At 48.5% G+C, this 12,001-nt stretch overlaps 1 protein-coding gene across 1 annotated transcript; it reads right to left on the minus strand.

Annotated features, from left to right (window-relative positions):
• Positions 1-471: 471 nt before the first annotated feature.
• On the minus strand, positions 472-11,044 carry LOC142082685 (inverted formin-2-like). Its single transcript, XM_075150953.1, has 5 exons — positions 10,780-11,044; positions 3,481-3,889; positions 2,008-2,123; positions 1,313-1,472; positions 472-509 (listed from the first exon to the last, which is right to left on the minus strand). Exons 2-5 carry the CDS (start codon positions 3,875-3,877, stop codon positions 472-474), a joined length of 711 nt encoding a protein of 236 aa, XP_075007054.1. The 5' UTR covers positions 3,878-3,889; positions 10,780-11,044.
• Between the last annotated feature and the right edge of the window lie 957 nt (positions 11,045-12,001).

Consider the following 12,001-nt stretch of genomic DNA (forward strand, 5'->3'; position numbering starts at 1 on the left):
AGAATTTATCATGGGTGTTTCTGACAGAACATCATTTCTAAATTAAGAAACTGTGAAGACAGATATGTCCAGATATGCATTTAGTAAAGTGTCTTAGCTGGATGTGTCTGGGACCAACACCAGCAGTGAAGGGGTTTGGATACAGCAAGCTGCTCAGTGAGCCCACAGCATCACTTCAGGTTTAGTCCGAAACACAGCCTCAACGAGGACGTCGCTGAGCCTTGCTCCACCTGTGCCCAGAGCCTCTGTCAATGCCATCTGCGCAACAGCTGTCCCCATGACACTGTGGTTGGCAAGAGCATCTTAACGCTGGCCTAATGCCTCCAGTTCCCGTGTAACGGGCGCACACTAGTGTGGTCCACTCCACCCAGGTACGCTTCACTTCACACAACTGAAGGCTGATAAGTATTAAGTTTCCACAGCTATGTTACTGTGAATCTCATTTATAAAAGAAACTTTAAATAGTGATTTTTACCTTAGCTTGTCTAAAATATCCAACAGCTGAAGCCCTGGGAGAACAAAAAAAGAGATATATTGGCATCATGACCTACTTGGCACTGATCTGTTTGATCTTTATATAATGTTATGTTCACAAACACTTTTTGCAGAGAGAAAAAGTGAAAATATCTTCAGATGTATGGGTAGGGTCATCTGGTAAATATAGAGACTCATGGTACACGTGTCTGCAGCCGTGTGAACTACAGCAGCATCCCCCTGGAGTTACTGAGGGACACAGGCACTTCTGGGGCATAAGTCACCTCATTCCGAATTAGACATCTAAAATCAGTCAGGTGAACGGTGCGGTCAAATGTCCCTTGCTCTCCACAGAGAGAAATGGAGCCCAGGCTCACCAGCTCGGATGTGCGCATTACGTGAGGTGAATCCTAACAGTGGTACCTAGGACTCCAGTATTCAAGCAGTTGGAAAGTATTTCTGAATCACAGGGCAGCTTCTGTGGCTCAGCTGAGCAGACACAGGGCAAAGAAACCTTATCTACTCTTACGAGGAGTTGCAACGTATGGAAATGTGGCTACATAAGATGGTTGGTTATAAAAATGTATGGAAGAAGCTCAAGTGATACAGTGCTGCTGGGATTCCAGAAAAGATCAAAGCTATGGAAAAGCAGCAAAGTTAAAAAAATCTGGTTACAGAAAGAGAATAGAGACCAAAAGGAAAAAAAAAGGAGTCTGCCTTTAATATTTGCAGTTTTGCTCCCCAGTCCTCTTTAATCACATTATGGATACATCTGAAAATAAAACTGCTTGGCAACTGATTTTCTCCGGAGAAAGTTAAGTGCAACAAACATCCTTACCTATGAACTCATTTCTGATTTGTGTCCTTGTTCTTAGCTCTTCTTTCCCCAGTATGATCGCATTGATAGCACTCAGCAGTGTCACCATGTACGGCACGTTATCTGTGTTGGAGAGCTCATTCATTATGACACTGAATCGATACTGCTGGTTCTTCACACTCTGTTAATAACACAAGTGATATTTTGTTCAGACAGTTCAGAAACGTCTACCACTTTGATTCAGGCTCTCAGATGGAGTTAGCGTCTTAAAACCTCTCAGTTTATCCCACTGTGCACAAGACAGGAAGATACAGGTAAAAGCCGCACTCCTCCATTACAGAGCAGGGTCTGGCTGGCAGACAAAGTCACTGAAACTCCTCTTGGATCCCTTTATGCTTTCCGATAACTGATGCACCTACCTGAGCTTGTGGCCAGTGAAACCCCTGGATGTGGCATTGTCTATTTTGCTAATCTGGTAGTGCTTCTGCCAGAAGGGACCTTGTGGTTGGCAGTCGTCTGTCCAGACAAGTCACAGAGCAGCACCGTGGACTTATGCTGACCAGCCAAATTTCCTACAGTTTTCACCTTATAAATCCCTGCCTCTCTTACCAAAATGATGCAAAATGACCTTCATTCCCAGCCCTTTTCTGCGCTACATGGATCCACCTGCATGGATCAGAGCAGAGCCATACCTCCTGCTGCAGCCCAACACTTGCCTTGTAATGGTCCAGGGCATCCAAAGCCAAAGCGTGGCCATCTGACGAGTAAATGCACAGTGCAGCCAGGAGCTCAAATACTTGCTTTTTGACCATGACATTAGTTGTGTCAAGTGCTGGAGGAAAAACAAAACAAAAAAGAATTTATAATGACATTAATATTCTGAATCTCAGTGTCTTCTGGTACATGGCATATGACCAGTGGTAGAAAAAAGACTGAAGGAGTGGAGCCCCTACATGGAAGATGGGAAGAGAAATATCCCAATGTATGGATAACTCATCCCAATAGCATTATGCGATAGTAACTTCTAGTGGGAACAGTAAATGCTACAGGTACCCTATTGGCATTTTGGTGCTGCTTGTAGTTGTTCATCTCTTCTATGTACCAGTGGCATGCTGCAACAGCAGCCAAGATCTCAGCACACACACATTTTATTTCCCATTTTCACATATGGGTATTTTCTAGAACAGCAGATGAACCATTTTCCTCAATTAATGAGTCTTATTTTTAGTGCAGAAACACCCAATATGCATATCAAGTAGGCCAATTGTTCTGACCAGTCCTCATGTATTCCCTTTTTTCCACTACTCTTTTTCTGTGAGCCCTGGGAGCTGGGAAGGGGTGGATTAGACCATCTTATTTTTCCTTTGTTAGTGCACAAAGAAGCTCGACCGCTGAAAAGCCCAGGGTGCCCCCCTGTTTTTCACAGCACAAAAATGCCAGCTCTGTGTTTCACACTGGTTAAGAAAACACAGGGTGGAAAGGAAGGAAGAGGACTTCAAATCTGAAGAGGGGAGCAAGCTAGCTTTCAGACTAAATGCATTTTAAAGAGCTACTAATAAGGGTTTCTGGGCACAGCTGTGATCTCAGCTCTGTGGAGCAGCACAGAAGTTATCCTCCAGCACCACCATCATTAAGTGCTGTAGAATAAGTTCTAGGAGACGCCTTGATGAGTTTCACACCTAACGACGAGCCAAGTGAATGGCAGGAGAAAGTAAGTGGTATTACCTACCATCTTCTAGAAGGAACACACTAAGCAGCACAGAGAATGGGCTCTCTTGAGTCTAAACCATGCCACCCTCCCTCCTCTTTGCAGGCTACAAGTCTCCAAGCCCTTTCAATTCCTCTCCCTCTGCCCTTGGGGCTCACAAAGACTAAGTAGCAAATGTCTGCTGACAACTGAAGGGTCGAGGACTTCTCATGCCCGCGTACGGCTAAGGCTGGGTTTATTCCTGGCTTCTCAGTGAATGATGAAGACATTTGTGTGGAAATGAGCCCATCTAAATAGCACTGAGTGGCAAAGGCAATGCCATTTCCAAGCAATATTATTTTAAAGAAGAAAATGATCTCTTTCATTAATCAGTTGTGATGAACAACTTGCAAGAAGCCTGGTGCAGGGCAGGAGGATAAGCAACAGAAAAGTCCCCCGCCATGCCGCATGTGATGGGTGAAGCAGGAAGATGTCTTCTCACCTTGGAAGAGTTTTCTGATGTAGCCCTCGTTGCTCACAATGTATTCAATGCCTTTATGGGAGTTCATGACCGCTCGCACACAGTTAATGCAGGTGAGCTGAAGCAAGGCATCAGAAATCCTGGCCACTCCTCGCCCAGATAGCCTGTCCAGGGCCTCCAGGAGGAGGTCCAGCCCGCACAGCTCCAGGAACTGGACCATCCAGGCATCGTCACTGTTCTCCAGCCTCTTCTTCAGCCCCGAGTAGTTCACCACCGATGGCATTTGCAGGAGACGGATGCACAGCTCCGGCTCTGCATTTTCCAGGTTGGCCTCTGACTGGTCGGTCTCCTGGGGTCCAAGTTTCTCCTTTAGAGCAGCCCACTTCTTGTGGGCACCTTCCTTTTTGATTGACATCATGAACAATTTGTCCTGAAAGAAAAAGAAAAGACAAAGTGAGAAGTTTATCTGGACTGACCAACAACCCTCGGCAGCCCTCGTTTTCCTCCAAGGAATCGGGACGTAAAGCTCGACTGCAGCAGGTGCCTGCTCCTAGGTCAGCTCTCCAGCATGCAGGGCACACACTGGAACCAGTCCTCCGTTGAAGAAACTCAATATATCCCCTCCTTAACCACACACATTACATTCAGGCCCTGAAAACTCTGTAGAGAGACTCTTAGCACATCTAAGCCAGCAAATACAGCTTTAAAAGTAGCCAATTTACACCAGTCAATAGCCACTACCTATTTTCATGCAGCAAAAGGATAAGGTTGGAAGTGGCATTATCGGCTCTGAACTCCTTATGTCCATTAAACCACTTGAAAATCTCCCTGCACTGGAGAGGCTGTGCAGTTTCTAAGCATTTGTAATGGGATGGAGAAGTCATTTTGCGCATATCCTGCTCATAAGAGCATCCGATTACCCTGTTATTTTTTACTTTTGTTTCTTTTGACTGATGCGGAGGTTAGTTTTACAGCACTCACTTAATCTCTTCCTGTCTGCTGTAACAGCAAATATGTTTGCAAAATGTGGTGCTTGTGCGTGATAATGTGAGAGCCCGACAGGTTGCAAGTGGAGGGACGGCAGCGGGAAGCTATGAAAACAGCAGTGCGTCTTTTCGGAGATGGGGAGCATCTCTTCAAGGCCTGTCTCCCCAGAGGACATGGCCTGTCTCAGCTGTGCTGTTAGCAGCAGGGAGGGTGAGGAGCTGATTCAGCACGGAGAAATAGCAAAGCCAAATCTAATTAACCCTTGGTGCCAAATTTTATGCTTTTAGGCAGGATCCTTATTTTTCAGACCCGCAGTGATTAAGTTATACAATGCAAGTCCTTTTCAAAGCTGAATGCAATCATTTTAAAGCTGAATTGCTCCCAGAGAGGACAGTTGTCCCACAGAAGGGTCTAGCTGGGGCTGCTGGACCCAAAGCCAGCTGCTAACGCTACCTCCCCTCCCCAGCCACTGGGACCTCTGCTTCCCCGGGCTGGTGAGCACCGAGCTCAAACTAACCTGGGGCCCAGTTGGCCCCCAAAACCCAGCACGCGTGGGACTGAAGGGATTATAGGAGAGTCTCGCTTTCCCTTACCAGCTGCAGCACAAGGGCTTCTAACCCTTGTAGGGAAAAGACTTGAAAAATCTAAACTGAAAGTCTCTGAAAGGTTTTATTTGCCAGGAAGCAAAGATAAAGGAGAGATCATTTACAACGGTTGGAAATAATCTCGTTATTTTAAAGCCTGCCATGTGATTTTTTCTGGGGACTGCACTGTTGAGAAAGGTCCTGGCTGCTTCGCCGCAGCAGAGCCGCACGGCTTCTGGTTTACCCAAAAGTCTCATTTCAGCAGTCACCCCTTGGCATATGCACAGCCAAAAAGTTTGCTCACTAATTTGCGGTAGGCATTTAGGGCATGATATTATAGGCTTAAACATGCCTCTTGGAAAGATGGGAAGTGCGGTGGGATGGGATATTCGAGAGAGTTCAAACAATTCCCCTGGGGCAAGGTGATGGAGGGACGCTCTGGCAGGGGCACTCAGCTCACAGCATCAAAGGCTGTGCTGGGTGAGGGTCAGGGGGTGGTGGGGTTAGTGGGATATGGTCATAGAAAACCCTATTAGAGAGCTCTGGTGAAACCCTCTTCCAGAGTTTCCCTTTCCTTCAATGGGGAAAAAACTGGCCAAGCGCCCAGTTGTTCACTGTTCTGTTATCTGAAAAAACGATGGTTACGATTGAAAAACGTGCAGTTGCCAATATACCACCCGAGAACACACTGTACAGCTGAAAAGTAATAAAAAGGACCATATAAAGAAAAAACAAAGCCCAAACAACAAACTCTCCTGCCAAAGTACAGGCTTGAGTTTCTAAGATTTGTCACCGCTGCCTGCAGCCCAGAGCCCTTACTCACTCCTGGTAAAGTTCTTGTTGGAGTTAGTCACCCCCTGCCGCTCCTCTGCACCCAAGCCCAGGAATTTGGGTTAGGCTCAATGCAAAGGAGAAGAGAAACCCTCCCTCCCCGGAGGGAGAGAAGTGAAAGTGTCCTGCCCCAGGGCCGCAGCCCTGGTGCTGGGCAGCGTCCCACACCTCTCACCGCAGTGAATTTACAGTCGGGCTGGAGAGGTGCTGCTAAGGAGCTGCGGTCCAATCCTGCCCCGTGCTGCGCATCGAGCCCAGCAGTCCTCTTCCAGTGCCTGTGGGTGAAGACCTTCAGCACGGGGCAGTGCTGAGGACCATCCGACCAGGGTGGAGCACAGCTCATTCTGCCCAGCCCCGTTCTTTGGTGGCTTCCCCAAAGACTCAAGATCCCTCAGCCTCCTGCCCGGGAGGAGGAATCGACTGTCCTGGATTTTTAGTGCTGCACAGGGGACGGGCACAAACCCAAGAGCTGGCGGCGGGGGCCAAGCCCTGGCTCACTGGGTGGGACTCGTCCCTCCCCTTGGCTCTGCTGTAACCCAGGCTCTTTCCTCTCCCGAAAGTGAAAGTGTGCACCAAGCAGGGAACCTGGTTTTGGGCCCTGTGTGCACGGAAGAGCCTCGTGGTGCTGCCGGGTGAGAAAGCCTGCGGGAGCGGCCTTTGGAGGAGGAGGGTCCTCCCGGCTCAGGCCGGGCTCTGCCCTGCCCGGAGCGGTGCTGGGGCTCGTGCCGTTCAGCCGAGGGGCTGCAGAGGCGGCTGCCGACTGCAAGCTCCCTCTCTCTCAGCGTGCCTTCTTTTTATACTCAGCAAATCGCTTTTTTTTATTTGCATATGACTAAACGTTTCTTATCGAAGCAGGTAACAGAACGGGCTGGCTTTTTGCTCCCCGTTGTACAAATACTTCATTACATGTTGTATCAGCTACAGAAAGTCAGAGAGATTGTAACAGCGTTACTGACCTCAGGCTTAGCTGATTTCTGAAAATTAAGCTCAACCAGTGCAACAGGAGACGGGAAATACCGACAGAGCATCCTGTTTACCGGCAGATTTGTTCTGAATTGTCCTTTCCTCCCCACCTGCTCCGCACAGATGTGAAGAGATGAGAAACAAACCCAGGCAGGTACCTCTCCAAACAGTACCAGCTTGTGTTTTTATACACTAAGCTGAACAAATTGGACTGATTAAATATTCTTTCCCACAGAGAGTGCACTCTTTTTGTAGGGAAGAAAGAAAGATGGCTAATGTATCTAATCGTAAAAAGGGAATAAAATAAATAGGAGCCTGTACTACATAAATGGAAAGGAAATAAATATGGAGGAGACCGCGGTACGATTCTGCAGATGGTGTGATAAATCTGTTTACAAACACAGATATGAGTGATATATTATGAATGCAACATCTTCCCATATTTTCCATGAAGCACAGTGTTGCAAAGCCACTCAGATGATACATCCTTAAAGGGCTGGTAGTTTTGCCTTTTATCTCTGACCACAGGAGCTTATTAGCAGGTAAATGATCTCAGCAGAGTGAGACAGATAAGGAATTAAAATGGAACGCATCTATCTGGCTGTCTCACAGAGACCATTTAGACTACGCTGGCCGAGGAACAGAAAGTCCCATGACAAAGAGACAAGGTGCTAGAGCTAAAAGGCTGAATAACATCTTGCCTCCTGCCAGTAGAAGGGCATGGGGAGCTTTGCTTTTCGCTGTCCAGGCCATAGAGGAGGATGTGATGGTGGAAGCAATGTCCCCAGCCTCTGTGCCCAACCGTGCTTGCAGCACCCATGGTCTGCCCTCCCCAGCTACGCGCTCAGCATTGGTGCTGAGTGCTGCTCCCTAGGACGCATCCTGATGGTGCATCTGTGCTTCCTGCTGTGGGGACACCCACAGCCCACAGCATTCACCGTGATAAATGCAACCCCCTCCTCATCTTGCTTCTCACCCTCAGAGGCTGGTTAGGCCTGATGGGGAATGACAACTAAAGAAGCATCAATGTAAAAATACTCTTAATTTGAAGAGATTCCCTTGGGAATCATAAAGGCATCATAAAGGCTCGTCCTCTTGCACCCAGCCACAGCAATAGGTGTGGTTCACGGTGCTAGCTTTCTGGATCATTGGGTTTGCAAAGCTGTGATGTTCCCTGCATCCATCCAGCCCAGTTCATAAAATTTCCTCCTCCTTTGTTTTTGAATCAGGTGCTTCCCAGATTCAGTTTTCTGTGCCCCTCTGTCCTTCAAGTCACCTCCTAGGGAGATGACATCTGTGGGAGATAAATCTGGGCACGTCAATACTTTGTCCATCCTGTGAAGCTGTGCAGAGCAGAGCTGCACAGCACAGCTTTCAGTCTCAATTATTACATGCCTCCAGGATGACATGGATCTCAGCAAGGACCGGGGAGGACGTGTAAAAAGAGATTTCTCAGGGCAGCTAAGTATAATTGAGTGAAAACAAAAGTGAGAAAAATTACAGGCCAAAACCATTCTGATTTTTTGGGAGCAGACCCGCTGCCCCGCAGGATGGGGGGGCATGAGGGGGAACAGCAGCTCCTTGCTGCCTTTTGAAGAACTCTGATGCCATGTGCTGCCCTCGCAGTCCGCCGCTTCCCTCCGCAAGGCTGCTGGGGCACGCCGCCGGCCCCTAGGAAAAGCTCTTTTTTTGCTGCTCAGCGCCTCCTCCCTCCCATCCTGTTCCTGGCACTCAGGAGCCCGTTCTGCCTGGCTGACTGCTAATGATAGGTTTGGCTTCTGGGCAGTTCCAGTTTTCGCTCTGCTGCTGGGAATATGCCGAGCCTTTGTATTTTGCAACATGTCAGACTACTCAGTCACTAAAAAGAAACAACATCCCGGCTTTGTGCTTTCCAAAACCACTTCAGGAAGCGTGATGGGTTTGTTCTCTCCTCTTGCTTTCATTTGTACTATTGTGTTCTCCCGTGCAGCGTCTGAACAGCTCGCTAATGAAATACATACAGGCTAATGAAATCATCCTTCCACGCACCAAAAGAAGTTGGGGGGACCACAAATCTCTATTTTAGAAACCAACCTGACCTGTTGGTGTGGGCCCATTAGCGTCAGTAGGAACGGCAGCGTTCGTAGTCTCCCAGGGGAGCTGACGGTAAGGGTATGGTGGGAATTTGAGGCGTGCAAACAAAAGACATGCTTTGCCCAACAGACCCTGCCTCAGCACACAAACCAACCGCTGCTCCATCCTTTTTCTGCCATAGCCAGTAGCCTCAGTCACCTTCAGATCTAGGTATTCTTGATCCTCAGCTGTATCAGAGGCAAGAATGAGCGATTTATGCTTAAAAAATTAAAAAGTCTTGGAATGAGTGCCCAATCTTGCTCTGCATTACTGAAGTTCATGAAGTCTCCAGCACACTATGCCTTGCTTTGGCACAGCCCATGTGTGAGGCAAATAGGAGCTCTCACAAAGCAGCCCAGGTCGGCTGTGTCCTCAGAGGTGCCACATCGTTACAGGGAGCGTTTTGTCCTTAGCAAATGAGGGAGCACGGACACGCAGGCCACTGCGGCCAGTGGGCAGGAGCTGTGCCATCCACGTGCTGGCTGGTGGCAGCACGGGGCTGGCAACGGCTTCTTCTGGCAGCTAACTCCCAGAAAAGGACTTCAGTGCATAGACAAAAAGGACCATGGCTATACCAGTATAAATGTATGGCTATACCAGTATAAATGTATACGTATTTTGCCAATATAGCTTATTCTTTTACAAAGAAAGGAAAAACACATTGTCCTGATTCAGTCCCATCCACCACAGCTTCTCTCTCCTGAGCAAATATAAGCTATGATATCATGTGATGTCTTGCACAAGTGGTAAATATGTCCATTCAATATGTATTGGTAGTGGTGGGGTTACACCAGGATTAACTACACCGGTAAAAATAATTACCAATAAATAAACTTCTCACCAGTAAATAAACAAGTAAATAAATCATCAGGCTGCTACAGGTACCACATACAAATCAAGCTCAAGCGAGATGCTCAAGGATGTTTATGTTAGGATCTTCAGTGGCATCTAAAGCCTTATTTATATTTAAAGGTTGCACTAGCTTAGCTTTAAATGGGTTTAAAAACACTCTTCATTACAACAGTAACACTGTCTGAGACGCTTAATAACCAATTTACCTTAACCCGGTAAGCCAGGTTTAAATCAGGCTGGTGCAGCTGTCAGACCTTCGCTTCAGGAACGGCCACTGCCACCGGGGAGACGCGGCCAGAAGCAAGGCGCCAGCCTTCCCTAGCTCTCTGACTGCCAAGTCAGCCAAAACAATTTAAAAAGCTTTCCATGGTGGATATGAGCCCTGCGGCATCCTCGCATGCTACCGCAGGCCTTCGGAGGCACGGCGGATTTTGGGTTGGAGGGATGCCAGCTGGTAGCCAGCACTCGCCCCATGCAGAGGGTGCCGGCTCCCAGCTGCGCGGCAGCAAATGGGACTGCAAAAGCTTCACCCCGGGCTCACCGGGGCTTCCTCACCGCTGTCGTTAGCAGACCCACGGGAGCCAGCGAGGCCTCCTGACAACAGCTGGAAAGGAACAGGACTCAGGTCCAGATCCCATGAAGATCCTGACGGGGCGTAAGGCGGGTCTGGAGGCCCCCCCGCTCCCTGCTCCAGCACCCGCACGCTCCAGCATCCACCCCGCAGCAGAGATTCCAGCATCATTCGGCATTTTGGGATGCAATTTATTACTATGATCTGGGGGTGCTGTGAGAAGCAAAAACCGTTACCCAGAAACATGGACAGTGCGGTGGTAACTTTCTAAGACTCTCCCGGTTCCTGCTCAATGGGAAGCTGTCACACCAACAGATATTATGAGAGCCAAAAACCTGTTATTGCTTTTTTGTTTGTTTTTAAACACCTCCACAGGATGCCACGAGGACAGAGAAAATGGACAGAGGAAAGAATTCCTACCTCAGAGCTGAAGCCAAATTATTCTCTTGTATCTCTTGCACGAAGGATCCTTCTCGGCCGGCTTCCCAGCCAGCTCATTTTCTCCTTCTCTGCCAAGCAACCTTCAGTCAATAAAGTCTAAATCCCTGAACGAGCGTGTCTGCAAATCGCACGCTCTAAGAAAGTTCAACAGGATGTCGGCGTCTAATAGCATGTAAATACCAGTCTTCCGAAAGGTGCAAGCGACTTTTCTGTAGCCTCCAGGAAAGGCATTTGCATGTCATTTGTCACCCCCCTCATTCACTCGGCGCTGGCCGCTGGGAGGGTGACACTTCCCCCTGGGCTGGGAAGGAGGGAGGCTTGCACCGCACCGCACATCCATCTGCCAGCACGAGAAAGCAGTCCTGGCACGGGGTGACTCAGAGCAGGGAAGTGATCAAAGCAGGGAAATGATCTGGCAAAGGAAAGTTAAAAAAAAAAAGAAAAGAAAAAAAGAGGAAGGCGGCTGGCCGGGTGGGTGGGATGGAGAGCGTGGGGGTGGCAGGCGGTGGGGACAGCCCCTTGCACCTTGCATCAGTCGCGTGGGGTTTTCTGGCTTTGTGGCACCGGGGCTTTAAACACTGTAAGATCTCAGAAGTCTTTGAAATACTGGGAGAGCCAGAACAGCTTAAAATCAGGAGGATGTCCGACCCAAGGCTGCTCGCCCTGGAATTGACAGCTAGGAGAGGGGTGGCACAGCAAAGGTCGGCGGCTCAGGCAGCGACCCCCTGGGAGGGGGCTTGACGATGGGAATCCCGTTCTCACTAAGGCACCCCTAAGGTCCTGCTGAGCTTCGGTCCAGCCTCGCTTTTATGGGCTGAGCAGGCTCTGAAGACTTTAAAAGCTCTTTTTAACAGAAAACATCTCTGCGCCTTTCTGGTCAAGATTTCACATGGAAACTAGTTTGTGAGCCACAGCTGTAAGATGCATCCATTCAGCCTCTCCGGAGGTGTTAACCGAAAGCCAGTTATTATTAAATTGTGAATATTTCAACGTGGTCTATTTTAGTAGAGACCTCCTGCCTGGCTGAGGGCAGCAGTTAGACTTCAAATACTGTTTTTTTCTTACTCTGTGAGGCCTCTACCCTGAATTGAATCCCCCAGATCAAAAGTTGGAGCCCACAGCAAGAGTTTTCCTGCTTTAGTGGGGAAACTCAACCTTTGTGTACACGAGCACAGCTCCGCCAATATTAGAAATACACTGA

This window comes from Calonectris borealis, chromosome 5, assembly GCF_964195595.1.
Source record: "Calonectris borealis chromosome 5, bCalBor7.hap1.2, whole genome shotgun sequence".
NCBI classification, from domain to species: Eukaryota; Metazoa; Chordata; class Aves; order Procellariiformes; family Procellariidae; genus Calonectris; species Calonectris borealis.